The sequence below is a fragment of the Lonchura striata genome, chromosome 2 (genome assembly GCF_050655825.1).
Source record: "Lonchura striata isolate lonStrDom1 chromosome 2, ASM5065582v1, whole genome shotgun sequence".
NCBI lineage: Eukaryota > Metazoa > Chordata > Aves > Passeriformes > Estrildidae > Lonchura > Lonchura striata.
Window position 1 is genome coordinate 3,427,522 of NC_140704.1, and position 14,510 is coordinate 3,442,031.

Below are 14,510 nucleotides of genomic sequence, written 5' to 3' on the forward strand. Positions count from 1 at the left end.
CTCTTGCCTGGAGACTGCACTAAGCACACCTGAGCCATAAATTGGATGAACACCAAGCCTCACGTCTTGGTGGAAGACCCCACAAAACAGGGAACACTCTTCTTGCGGGTTATATAATAAGATATTGGCCAAAATCTTTTGAAAAGAGAGAAACCACCTTGGAACAGGGTGATGAAGAGCATTCAGAATGTCCAGCTTTGATGATCTCTATAAAAAGTAATTTATACAGGAGTGAGCAAGTGTAAAAGAACTTTTGGAGTCCTTTCTAGTCCTTTTTCTCCATGGACATGCAATCAGGTTAATAAAAAGGAACAGAAATTTGAGGAAGATATTAAAGAACAATGTTATCTCTGTAAAAAAGGGATGTAGAGAATATAAGTGTCTTAAAATTAGTAATGGAATTAAAAAAAAATCAAGTTAAAAGCAATAAACTGGACAAAAAAAACATCTCTCCATATCTTCTATCATTTATATTCAGACTTAATGACAACAACAACAAAAGGATAAATGTTGTTTTGATCTAAAAGTCAGAGCAGAATTGTCTATTAATATGTTCTGTCTCACTGCACTCTTGGGAGATTAATTCAGGGGAAGATGCAGAGGAAGTCTTTTTTTATTGTCAGTTTTCTGGCATCAATCATACCTGATTAATCACACAATTAGTTTCTAGGATCTGGAAGTATAATGCCATCATTAGCTTATTTGAGGTGTTGTCTTCAATATTGTCATAAAAGTGAGGAAGAAAACACATTAAATAACATAATCTGAAGTTAATTAATTATTTATTAAGATAAATAAAGAGATAAAGAAGATTTTAATGTTAAGAAAAGCCTTGAGAGACATTAATGTCTGTGTGGATGATGATAAATTGTTTTTTTTTCAAGAGCATCAGGAAGAGAGAAGAATAAAAGCAGGTCCTGTGAGATGTATAAGTTTATGTGCAACAGGGAATGAAAATCTTAAAGGATACAGTGGAATTCTCAGGTGTGTAACAGCCAAAGATATTAATCCTCTTTTCTTCCCCCACTCTTTCAGACAGGCAAAAAACTCAGGGGAATGAATCTAGAAGTTCTGAGGACAGTAATTGTTTAGGCGGATGTTTGGAAGATAATGTTCTCCAAAAGGTCTGGCAAAAGCCTTGTTCACATTCCCACAGGGAGAGGAAAGTCTTAAGGTTACTTAAAAAAAAAAAAGAAAAAGCTATTTGAATATCAATTTTTGTTGAGGCTGACATTCTGTTTTCCAGCTGTTATTTTCCTTAAAATCACTTCAAACATAAGACTTTCCCCAGTAACATGGATATGAATGTGGACTTTTTTTTAAGTGTTAGTACAAACAAATAGAGGTGTCCTCTGTTCTCCCTCACTCCTCTATGGAGCAATGAAATTAGAACTTTATGCTAAAAGAAACACTACGTAGGAACGTTGTCTAATTTGACCAGTATTTGAAAGAATCATGCTTTTATTTTTCCATTGCACATCCACATTTATTAAGGAGATTGCTGAAGTCTCAACTTCTGAACCTATTTGAGAGAAAAAAATCAAAAAAGAAGAAAAAATCTTGAAACCATAGATTTTAAAGGAATATTATATTGTTGTTTTCCCATTTAATCCTGTCTCTCTAAAGTAAGAGAATTGCCCAGTTTAAAAGCTGTCCTAAGTGAAATATACTTTGATCAAATATAATTTTTTTCAATGAAGACATCAAAGTGTGTAGTCCTTAAAAGCAACATTCACCTCACCGAGGTTTGGATATACATAACGTAGATATTGATAATGAAATTATTTTAAATTGTCTCTAAAGTCAATGCAGAGAAAAATACACTTTAAAAACTTAATTCTTGTGTTCTACAGTTATTTTTTTAACACAAGGTGACTTCTGTTGAAAACCCTGTGGGTATTGAGTATGAATATTTCTGTATATATTGATTAACTTAATGCTGTGACATATCTGTAATGATGGCATCTATTTTTTTGTAAATTAAAAGCAGACCTCAAGTCCCTTATGAAGAAGAATCACTGACACAAAAGGACAAATCCTCTGCCCTTAAGGAAATTCTTATCACATCCTAAATCTCTCCATTGACCTCAAAGGGAACCTGGACTGAGTTTGTCACACAAATTTCTGCCCTGTAGATTTGTGAGGTTTAGATTAGAGGAACCCAATTTCTCTGGCCAAAGGTTCATTCATCATTCATCTGTGATAAATCTCTGCAAAAAAAAAAATCGTGACAGTATTTCAAATTGAAGGATAAAGAGCAAACCACAAAGGCACAGGATGTCATTAGTAATGAAATGCTCGACACAGTTCATGTTTAATAAACTGAAAGATCTATTTTATCACAAAATGATGAAAATATTAAAGTGACTTTCAGGAACTTCAGTAATCTCCCTGACAGATCTGTTCCAAAATTTAATTAGGTCTGCAGCATCATTTCCAAAACACCTGAGGTAACACCGGAATTATTCCAGAGTTTTAATTTTCCCATGCATAAACCACATCTTCAGACCAAGGACTTGAAAAACAGGCAAGCTTACCAAGACTTTTATACTTCAACAGACACAAAAAACATAGGTTTAAATACCTCCTGTTAGGCTGAACTCTTCTTGCCCTTGACTAGGTAGAGGATTTCACCTTAGAGAGTTATCAGTCTCCCATCTTTCAGAAACACTGCATTTAATGTAAAATTTGGTTCTCTGTAAAGGCCCAACAGGATGTCTGGGCTGCATCAGGATGTTCATTAGGCAGTGAACTTTATATTTCAAACTATCTCCTCCTAAACCTAACTTCCAGTTTTACCCAACTATTCTTAGTCTTCAGCTGCTCTCTGTGTAGAAGACACAGCTGCTCCTTTTTGTCCTCTCTGTTTCCATCTGCTTTTGCACAGTTCTAGTCTGTTGACTGAATATTTTTCAGGATCTTCATTGTTCTAATTCTTAAATACCTCAAAGATATATGAAATCACATAAAATTCACTTTAATTTTTTTTTTCTAATTAAAAAACATAACCATATATGAGTTAAGTTACAAACAAATGGTTTTTTCCTTAATGGTTTTGAATATAGCTACTAAATATTCCTTAGCAAAATCCTGGAGTCTTGGGTCTGTGTGACAGGACAGCTCAGAGAATGTTGATTCACACTTATGAACTGCTGTGAAATTCAGGAGACAGATCATCAGAAAACATATTACAGATGTCTGAAATTGCACCTCATCTAAACAAAATGAAAGAATGACCTTGGAGCTCTTATCCAACCTTAATATTTCCATGAATCTGTGAAAATCTGTGGGTTTCTTGTGCAAGGAGCAAGGAGTCAGATGAACTATAGGATAGTGATTAATGCACACAACTCTTGGCTGAATGACTTTTATTCACTCTTCTGGATGCCTCATTTTATATTTGATGATATTTGACAAAATTGGACAGAACTTGATGATCTTGGAGGTCTTTTCCAGCTTAGTGATTCTATGATTCTATAAATTCTGATGGATACAATTAATTTTGATATTAGGTCAACTTTAGCCTTTCCTCATTTTTGGATGTTTATTAAATTAACTTCATTCAGTTCAATGGACAAAAGACGTTTTATTCCCACTGAGGGTCTGATTGACTCAACCTCACCCAGTTTTTTTAGGAAACTTGCAGGTGAACCATTTTCTCTCAATATGAAGGTGCTCACCTCTTTGCTGTACAATAAAGAGCATCTATTAATTCTGTACAGGCACTACCCAAAAACCATCAATAGCATCAGCCATAATTACCAAAAAAAAAAAAAAAAAAAAAAAAAGGAAGAGAAAAAATAAAACAACCTTAAAATCCTCGATCGTAGCGCATCGGCAAAGGCACATAACAAGAAGAAAGAAAAATTCTACATGCAACAAGAACTAAATGAATGCTTTGCTCTCTGGTTACTTCCCCTCTGCTCTCATCCACTCATTTAACTGCAACATGCGTCACACACACACAGTAATGTCACAGGAGTGCGTACACTTACAGGGTAATGGTTGATAGTTCTGACATCTTGCAAGAGTGCTGGTTAGCCCTCTTAGGCTTACAGTAGCATTTCTGAACGCAGCTGCTAAATATGACAAGATTAGCATTTTTTTCAGCATATCGTGAACAGGCCAAGGTAGGTCACTTTCAACACATTTCATGAGACACGTCACAAAGATGGAAAGCGGACACGACAGAATGGAGTCACAGCACGAACCAGCTGCTTGACTGAAGCAGAAATTAAAAGATTAAATAAAAATTAAAGTGCACTGGCTGGTGCTGGCCGTTGTGATGTGCTGATTCACGGACAAACCAAAACTCAAACACCCTGAGGGCAGGCGGGCAGCGCTAACGCATCCAAAATACACAGGACCTGCTCGGTCTGGTTTTGTTCAGGGGCTCACAGAACAATAGATTAAATGAAAGCTGGCTGCATGCTCATGGAGAACAATCAGAGAGTAACAAAAACTTGTAGGATGGGGATCAATCTAAGGTTAATTCCATCAGGTGTTCCTCATTTTTGTTGTAGTGTGGATCCCTTCTTTTTAACAGAGTTCTAGTAAGGACACCAAAGCTGTTTTTCCATCTTCCTTGGTGATGGGGAAGGAGCTCAGTATGGAATCTGAATGTCTGGCTGGTAATTTTGGAGGTACCACTTATTTTTTTGTCACACACGCTAAGACAGTGTGATCATCAAAGCAGCAGTTCATACACTGTGGAGCAGGACTTTGATCCCTGCATGTTGGATTCTAGGAACAAAGAACAAAATAGTTCCTTTCCAACCAGCCAGGAGGGGCTCATTTAAATCAGTCACTCAGAAGGGTAGTCTGAAACATGGAGACATTTGGAGGGATCCTATAAGAGATTTTATATCTGGGCTGAAAAACATGCAAATTGAAAATAGTGATTTCTTGTCATCTTTCAAGGGGAGAATTTTTGTTTTGTTTCCAACATGTGGTTGTTTTGGTGGGATTCACCTCAGGAGAGGCTGGAGGTTTACAGTACAGATGTGTAAGCAAAATGGACATCCTTAGGACCCTGAGAATCATCATCAGGATAAACAGTTGAGAGAGAAATACACATTTGTTGGCCAGGTACATCTGACCTATTTTAGATGTCCACTGTAGGATGAGATGAATACCAAACACCACTGAGTACCCTAACTAAATCTCCATTAATATAAAGGATAATAAAAGTTGATTTTTAAAGCAATTGCCTTCAAGGCAAACATTTAAGTTTGTTCAAACAAACCCAACTCTGTTTCTGTTATACAATCTAAGATTTGTGTTCGCAACTCACGGAATTTGTAATCTGAACAGTAAACCAGGATGAATTGAAAACATTAATTTCCCCCTACTTTTAACTCCTTTAAGTCAATCCCCATTACTGGAGTTATATTTTGCTTCCTTTTGGATAATTAAAGCCTGATAACTGTGTTGTTATTAAATATTACAGTATAAGAGTCGGAAAGAATACAGTCTTGGGGCATGGACACATCCAGCACATGCGTATAGTAACTGTGTTTCAACTCATAAAATGAATTTCATTTTTTGGATGTTGCTGAGGAAGTAAACATGAAAATGACTGCTCCTCTTACACTAGAATTTCTGTGCTAGATTTTTGTACCACCTGCTTTTCACAGAGCTGAGTTGGGATTACTCGTCTGCTTAGACTGATCAAAAATGAGCAAAGAGGTTTTGGGGATAGTTCCATTTTATTGTGACTGAGGCTTTCAGAAGTGACTATGGATTTTGAGGGCCACTCATTTTTTTGATCACTTGATCTGAAACACAATTCTCAGACCAATTTTTACCACAAGAGGGCTGCTCAGCCTGTGTTGAAAAGAAGCACTTACGAGGCATATTAAGGTACAAAACCTGAAAAGGAAACATCGAAAAAATCAATAATCACTTTGAAAAGTCTTAGCCGTGGGTTGTTATAGAGGTTTGAGGTCTTTGATGATATACCTAATGTTGCCATGGCAATCTAGAAATAAATTCCCATCCATGTTTCCTTTACTGCTTATGCCCTGTTTCATTTGACAGGGATTGATTTTTTAATAGGTTTTCCTGGTGAATAGACCTGACATGACAGCACTTGGTATTTACTAGAATTATTGAAAAAATCGGACTTGATTTTGAAAATATGATCTATGGATTAATTGCTGGTCCACACCCACTGAGGGGACAGTGACACACAGGTTTGTGATGGAATACAATGCCAGCACTTCTTAGGAAAACCTTAATATATTTTAGTGCTGTTACACTTATTTTCTGCCATTAATAATTTCAGTAGAGTAAACTCTCTGATTTTAGATGATGTAAAGTACCCCAGGTTTTTAGAGTACAGAATTTATAGACATTTTCTTTCCTTTCTCCTACCCCTTTTATTTTGCAAACTTTTTTATTTATTTTCAAAGTAGAGATGTTGTTAGAAGGAAAGGGAGAAAGAGAGAAGAGACAGAGGAGGCAGGAACCAGAAAAAAAATATGAAGGAGGAAAAAAATAGACAAATATAAGAAAATGAATTAAAATGAGAGCATGGCTATGAAAACACTGCACGAATCAGGGCAGGATCCTCAGACCTCTGTAGGCACACAGAGAACGGAGTCGGTCACATCTAACTCCACGTGCCAAAGACAGGTTCCAAACTGAGCTATCACCTTGAAGTCACTCAGGGGAAGAACAGGGACTTCCAGGCTGAGCTGGCCTGTGTGACAGAGACATCTAAGGCACAAGGGGATGCTCTGTCTGACGGAGGTGCCCCGGTGGCCCCGAGTGACCATAGACGACGACTGGACCGCTCAGATCGAGCACGAGACTTTAGACAGCTAAAGGCAAACAAGCTGAGTCTCACCGCAAGTGTCCTGGGCAGGGACTGCAGCTGCATCTGGGAGGAAGAGGGAGGGTGCTAGGGTGGAAGGGGAAAGAAAAAGTTAAACACTCCCGGGATGAAATGAGAGATGGATGATGTGGCTGAAGGCCACCGAACGCCTGGACGTATCAATGCAGATGAGAGAGAACACAAATCTGAGGCAAAAGGAGCTGTAATTCAATTCCAGATGTCTCAGAGGTGCTTAAGAGGAGGGAAATGAGCATGCTGATCAAGGGGAAGGAGGTTATGCTGCATTATCCAAGTACATCCATAATGAAAATGGTCAGGGTTCTGAATTTAGGTCGCTACCAACACACGGGGAATTATGAGGTTTGTGCCTTGTCTCTGAATGTGCTGAAAGGGAATCCTTTAGGAAATGCAGTAAAGGTAGACCTTGATTCATGCAAATTACAACTGCTCCCTGTGAACAATCTTGTGCAGCCTGCTTGAGTAATTCTGTGTAACCTCACCATGAGTAGGATTGGCAGCTGTGCAGTAGCAGGAGAAGGAATGCAGAAACAAATCAATGAAATAAAGCATTGAAAATACAGTAGAAAGTTAACCAAAGTGGAAGTAGAGAGATTGTATGGGAGAGAGAGGAAAAAATTGAAAAGTGGATCCCTATAAGATATTATTTATATCACACACCCCTCAGCTTCCCCTCAGCTGATAATTCTCTAGGCTGGGTGACAGCTTCTCCCTGCTGCTCAGGAGCTGAAGATTCCCTGAAGCTGCACTTGTTTTCCCTTCAAAACACCAACTACATTTACAAACCCCACGCCCTTACACAGATCAGATGGAGCAGTTTGGAAAATAGAGCTTGTTCTGTGAGCAACAAACAGATTCTGCAATCCCATCCCACTGCAGCGGCTGCAGCTCTGCGCAGGCAGAGCCATTCACCCTCTCATCCAGAGTAAGCCCAGGTGCTCCTCAGCAAAGTTGTCTTTCAGTTGTATCTCCTCTAATTTTTTTTTAGTTGCATGCCTTTTTCCTTGCCACCCCATGCCAGCTTGGCAGTGACTGGTGAGAAACAGGCCATAAAATGAGATTTAATCTTGTTTAAAGTTAAATAAATGTACAAAAGGATTTTCTTCTCTGGACTGGGTAGGTCTCTACTGACTGTTGAAGTAGCCCTGCAGGATTGTTTTATTCAACCACGTATATCCCCTGCTGTCTTGCTAAAAGTATAACAAATATTCTGCTCTTCATGGGGAAAAAAAAAAAATAAAGGAAATTCTGACTCTAGCCCTTAATGGAAAACAAATCCCAAATTCTTAGACTTGTTACCTAGAGTTCTACTTTCCCTTCCTAATGCCACCAAAATAAGAAGCTGAAGCTGAATGACTGCTCACAGATTAATGCTGTGATTAAAAACAAATGTTTAACAAACATGAATTTGGTCTGGAACTTTTTGTCCAGTAAATCTGACCTTTGAGTAGATCTGAGGCTTGAAGATGAAACTGAATGGTTAAAGAAAGCCAAAAATCCTATCTACAGAGCTCATTCTTGGCTTTTCTAACTTCTACAGAGTGGATATAAAAAGGAGAACACCATTGCTATACTCGGAGTTAAATAATGAAGAGATTAAGCCTAATATGCCTGTGCTCTAGAGAATAAAGCTGGTAGCAGTGAGCAGAATTCTTCCAACAAAAACAACTGTAGCTTCGAGGTTCTGTCTCCTGATTCTTGCCCTGTATTAATTCTGGAGCTCCTGTTTTCCCAAGCTGGGTTATTGTCTCTCAGTGCAGAGCACAAATCCAAGTCATGCACTGTGGAATAATTCTGTTGGAGGTGCAGTAACATCACTGAGGTGCAGCAGACAATAGAATTAAAAATGAGAATAATGTTCAATGAGAAAAATGTACCATGCCAAATGAGATTCTTACACAACTTAACATTTTGAATATTTTACTGTTTCAAAAGAAGAATGTGCATATCCAAATGCAGGCATAAATATTGGAGAATGGGATTTAGCTCATTGTCTGTGAAAGAAAGCAAATGAGCAAAGCTCACAGAGTGATTATTGTCCTGGGCTGACACAAGAAGTGGATTTTCAAGCATTGCAGACAGGTTTTGGCTCCTGTCAGCTGGCAGAGCTCAGCATCACTATAACTACACTGGGTTTATATAATCTGCAGCTCTGAAGCTTCAGTTACACTGTTTTGACTCACCTGCCTTACATGTTCTACAATATCCCTGCAGATTCATGGTACAACCCATCTCTACAACTCTCCTTCATGAAAAAAGAGAGCACTCCCTTTGTTAAAAAAGCTTGGGCTTGCAGACACTTAATTAGCTGAACAAATCCAGTGTTTTCTTTGGAAATATAAGGAGGAATTACAGCTTGGGATTCCCTCAGTAATGATGCAGATGGGAATAAGACTGTGATAAGTATTGTACACATGGTCCTGTCTTGAGGTAGTTTGCATTTGTTTCAACAGCCTTCATTGAGACTGCATTTTGTATTAAGCCTCTGTAGCCTCGTGGCCTTTGAGGATGTTCTTTTACCCTCCAAGGCAGGCAGAGTTTGTTCTTAGAAACCTCATTACCTGCTTTGCACCACACAGTTCCTCTGACACACACTGTTAGTCACACGGTCCTCACAAGAAATTTGTATTTCCAGATCAAAAAAACCTTCTGCACCATCTCCTTTGTCCCCTCCCTACCTCAGGCTGTGTACTTGCTTGGAGTACATCCTAAAAATTCTTCAGATGTAAAACTAACCCCACTGGATGTGAAACAATGCCAGCTGCTGAAGGGAGACACAAGAAATCAATGACAAGAAGAAACAGAGACACTGAGGGGAAAGTAAATTCCTGTTGTCCTCACATGATAGAAGCAAAAGTGTAAATGGTGGGGAAAACTAAGTGGAAGACACTGGTTTCTGGTGGGCATTGAGCTTTGGTATAAACTGAAAGCACGTTCAGGACCAGAGATGTCAGAATTATTCCCCATTTCCTGCAGTCTCACATTAACTGCTGCATGACCAATTGCTTCAGCTCCACCTTCACCTTTACATTAAGTAACTGATTCAAAGAATCAGAGGTGCAAACTGATTTGGGGACAAAGGAAAATTCAGGTCTATCCCTTTCAGTCTAACAGTGAACTCAAACCAGCAAACTTAGACATGAGCAATGCATGAGGAAAAGGACAGGCAGCCAGAATGGTCTACTTTGGATATTCCCAAGTTAATGCTCAATTTGAAATTTCTAAACATTTTTCTGATTCTCCAAACCCATTATTTTTCCCAGGATCTAAGCAAGCTGCTCTGATAAAAGATCCTGCACCCAAATCCATGGCTAATTCAAAAAGTTGAGTGGCCTTGGGCACTGGACGTTCCCTATCCTGCTGATCTTCATAACAACTGAAGCATATCAATACACATCAAAATTAAGTTTTTCACTCTGACCGAGTGCAGTAACTTCATAACCACATTTGAGATCCATTCTGCATTTTTTTTCCTGAAAGCCACCTTATTTTTGCTAATCAGGAAGCTCCAGTGTGTGGCAAAATTTACAAGGTTACAGCAAATTTAGCGAAGTGAAGCCACTCTCCCTTTACAATACGAAGTTTATATTGTGCACAGTGCTAAAGTATTTGTGGCCTTTTAAGCAGCAAGGCTGGAACAATTTTAGATATCTAAAGTGTTTCAGACAGCACATGTGTGGGCAAAATCCTATATTTACACAGGCACCCTCCAGATGCAAGCACTTATGTATAAATCCCTCTGGCTTGAGCCTCTGGGTGTTCTGAGTTCTGTTCCACACCAGTTACAGCAATCAAGCCATGATGGCTTTGGCGCTGTTTTTGAAAAGTGTTTATATCTGAAATTTCCAGATACGTGGCGCTAACATTTCAATGGGAACTCACAAAACACTGTTCAGCCTTTTTTTGGTGCCTCAAACTCTGTGGAAACAGGGCTGTTAGGGCTAATCCAACCCTTGATAGAACTGCTGAGAGTGCAGCAAGCTTTACTATGTTTTCTTAAAAAAATATATATATAAATAAAGAGAATTGCAGTGTTGGATAAAACCTGGCATTATTCTCTCCCTCACTAACCTGCATGCCTCCTTGATCTTTCAAGAGAAGGAACATCTTTTAGTGGTTTCTCTTCTAATGCAAAATTGCTCTTTTTCAGTTCATGGCTTGTTCATGTGACAAATGGGGGGAAAAAGTCTGTGCTTTGCTCTTTTAGGATGCAACTTGTTTACAAAGAACTTTGTTCTTTTGGGCGGCCAAAGATCCTGGAGCCAAGGAGAAATTTTAAGTCATCATTGGAGAATTCTTATGTTTGAAACCCAGGCAGATTTCAAAATCTCATGAGTTCATCAACAACAAAAATCACCATTGTATCCTTTTGTCTGTCTGTATATCCATTTAAACCATAAAATTTCCCATGAAAATGCCTTACAGCCACAGAAACAGTGTTTAAAGACAAAGTCAGCCTATTTTTCAATACTACTGCAAGAGGAAAAAGGACAGGAGTCAGCCTCCACCACACAGACACCACCTGTGCAGGCCAAGGCCTTGCACCCTAAAATCTGACTTCTAAAAATTTCCAAATAATAGAAGCAGAACCGTTTTTCATGTGGCATTCAGGTAGTGGTGTAACAAGAAGAAATAAGATTTGTGATGCATGATTTCAAAATCAGATCCTGCCAAAGCTCTGGACAGGTGCTTGTGTACGATTGGAAATGGAATGGTATTTCATTTATAAATGTTGATTTGCTCTTATGGAATATTCATCTGGCTGGTGGCCCATGAGATTACAAAATCCCTTTCCAGGCAGAAAGAGTTTTAGGTCTAATATCATCATTTAAATAAGAATGTAAAGGATGTACTGGATGACAGGACAGTGTTTAGGTTGGGAAAGTAGATGTGACAACCAAAAATTCACCTTCCTGTTCTTGCCACAGGCACCTGAGGGATTTAGGTGCATTTTGCTCTCAGTTGTTCAGTAGCAATAATAGCTCCCAGGAACATTATAAAGACAAGAAATATTCTGTGCTGTTTAATTTTACATCAATTGAAACCACAGATAAGAAGTCAAAGCAGAACAGGGGTTTTGATTATTTTATCTGAAAATCAATAAATCCCTGTTAATTACACTCATGCTAATTATGGTATATAGCCTGCATGATCTTACATTCCTAATGAGTACACTCAGATTTTTTCAATCCCTACCTGAAGAGATTGGCACAAATGAACACCCCCATCCTTTCCACCCAAAACTTCCAAAGTAAAAAAAAACAACCAGAAAAAAAAAATCAAACCAGCACCCAAAGTAATAATTTGCCTTGGGCAATGCACATGAAAAGTATAGTAGTGACTGAGCACATTTTTTCTAGAATTTTAAATAAAGGAATCAAGAATCAGTGTCGATTAAAGCATTCCTTAGAAATGAGCACTAGGTCCTTGCTGATCATGCACTGACATCAAATGAACATCATTTGTGTTTCCCAGTGTATTTTCCTGTGGTGGAAAAGGATTAACCCAAGGACATGAGTTCCTTTTGCTGCTGGGTCGTTGGGCATCCCAGCACCCAGCTGGCAGTACCTGGGGCTCAGAAATTGCAGTGGCCTCCTAGAGAACACACTGTCCATCCAACATCTGCCACTTGTTTGCCAAAAAATCAGCCTTTTGGCACCAAGACCCTGTCAATAAATTACCAACTCTGGCAGTCTGAGCACTTGCAGCAAGACAAAGCGGTAGCAGAATGAATCACTGCGTGTCCAGTGACTTTGGAGGTGAATTTTAGAGGAGTGTTGTTTACCAAAACATCTGTTACAACATTGCTTTCGCTGCCCTAAACCCTCTAGGTTGCACCATAGGTAAAATCATACCTACCTATGATATATGCCATGATTCTCCTTTCTTTCCAGCAAGATGCTGATTGGAGGAATGACGTAGACCTGAATTAGCTAGATATATATGTGGGGTTTATTTTCTTTTCATTGAGCTTTCAACATGTGATACAAAATTTATGAAGAATCTGTCAAAGCAAAAGCAGAAACAAGCTTCCCCCTCCCAAATTATACCAGTTGTGATAAACTGGAAATCATAATAAAATGAAAAAAAGATTTTTTTTTTCAGTTATATGTGCTTGATACTTGAAAATGAATGAAAAAACAAAGATATGATGGAAATGTGTGGGTCTTTTTAATCCTAAGGGTTATTCCAGCATGCATCTACGTCATGCACCTACTAAATATAGTGGTGTTTTATGGTAGTGATGCTGATGATTTTCTCTCTAGAGTGAATATTTCAGCAATGCAACAATGCTTGTGAAAATAACAGTGTGAATTTAAGCTTTGTGTAGGCATTTCTTTAGAAATATGATTGGTTTTTATTTTTTTTCTGGGGGGGTGATGTACTCTCTCTACAACAACTTGACCAAAACCAAGATGCCTGAAAAGAGATTCTGACATACCAGGTTACATGCTGTTCGCTGGATTTTTCATGGTAAAAACAGTGAAGGCTTGCCAGATCAATTTATTTTCAATTTCCTAAAATTCCAGGGAAGAAACTAATAGATGATAAATCCATGCAAATAATGGGGGCCTGATGGGCTCCTCTAAATGTGCTGGAGCAGCCACTGTAGGGTTGTGAATGTGTTTGCCGTCCCCAGGACTGTGAGACCCCATTTAATTCATGGACTCCTGATGTGGTGCTCCTTGGCTCTCAGCATATGGGGTAACTATCCCTAAATAATCTGCTACTTCTGATGCCTCAGGTTTAAGCTTTTATTTTTCAGACTCTGTGCTGCTTTAGTGTGTGGGTCTGGGCTTCGTACCAGGGGATGCTGAGCTCTGTGCACAGAGCAGGGAGGCAAAACAATTCCTGCTCCAGCTGGGCACCAAGGACAAATGATCCAAACCTCAGCCCAGGAGCACAAACAGCGTGGGCTGGAGAGAGAAAAACAAGCAGGGTGGGACTGATGGGCTGGAGCTGGAATGGGACAATGAACTCCAAGGTGCCAATGGAGCAGAACTGATCCCAGGGAGAGCCCCGGGAGCGCTCGTGCATTTTGGGACCATTTTGGGTCATTTGGGTGCAGCCCTGGCTGGGCTCTGGTGCTGCCCAAGGTGGAACCATAGAGGAGATCCTTTGAATAAATCCATATTTTATTCTTTAGCTCTGTCCAGCCTCTGTTCTAGGTCAGCCTTCATTGATATTTACAAACTGCAATTGAAAATTGCTAAAAAATCAGGGTCTTCTTTCTGTTTGGAATCATGTTAATTAATTTATAACTGGATGGAAAATACAGGCACCAATTCAGGACATGGTCATTTGTACTGTGAGATTAAATAGGACAAGACACAAGGGGGAATGGATTTAGGAAAGACAGCATGTTTAGATTGGGCATTAGGAAGAACTTATTTACTCAGGGAGATGAGGACCTCACACAGGGTGCCCAGAGAAGCTGTGGCTGCCCCTGCATCCCTGGAAGTGTCCAAGGCCAGGCTGGATGGGCTTGGAGCAACCTGGGATAGTGGAAGGTTTTCCTTGCCCATGGCAGAGGGTGGTACTGGATGATTTTAAGGTCCCTTCCAACCCAAACCATCTTATGTCTGCAATCATGGGACATTATTCTGTGTATTTTACCAGCTGAGGTGATAAACCTGCCTGAACTTCAGTAATA

At 39.2% G+C, this 14,510-nt stretch overlaps 1 protein-coding gene across 11 annotated transcripts in view; it reads right to left on the bottom strand.

Annotated features, from left to right (window-relative positions):
• The window catches only part of ADCYAP1R1 (ADCYAP receptor type I), a 152,700-nt gene that overhangs the window by 13,097 nt on the left and 125,093 nt on the right, over nt 1-14,510 (bottom strand). For 6 of the 11 annotated variants that reach the window (XM_077789654.2, XM_077789646.2, XM_085562841.1 and 3 more), the window contains 2 exons: nt 6,851-6,904; nt 3,996-4,079 (listed from right to left, as the gene is read on the bottom strand). The exons of 2 other annotated variants lie outside the window; for them this stretch is intronic. In XM_077789654.2, the coding sequence (XP_077645780.1) occupies nt 3,996-4,079; nt 6,851-6,904 (138 nt within the window). The remainder of the gene's footprint in view (nt 1-3,995; nt 4,080-6,850; nt 6,905-14,510) is intronic. 3 more of the 11 variants (XM_085562859.1, XM_085562878.1, XM_085562869.1) reach the window with 3 other exon arrangements.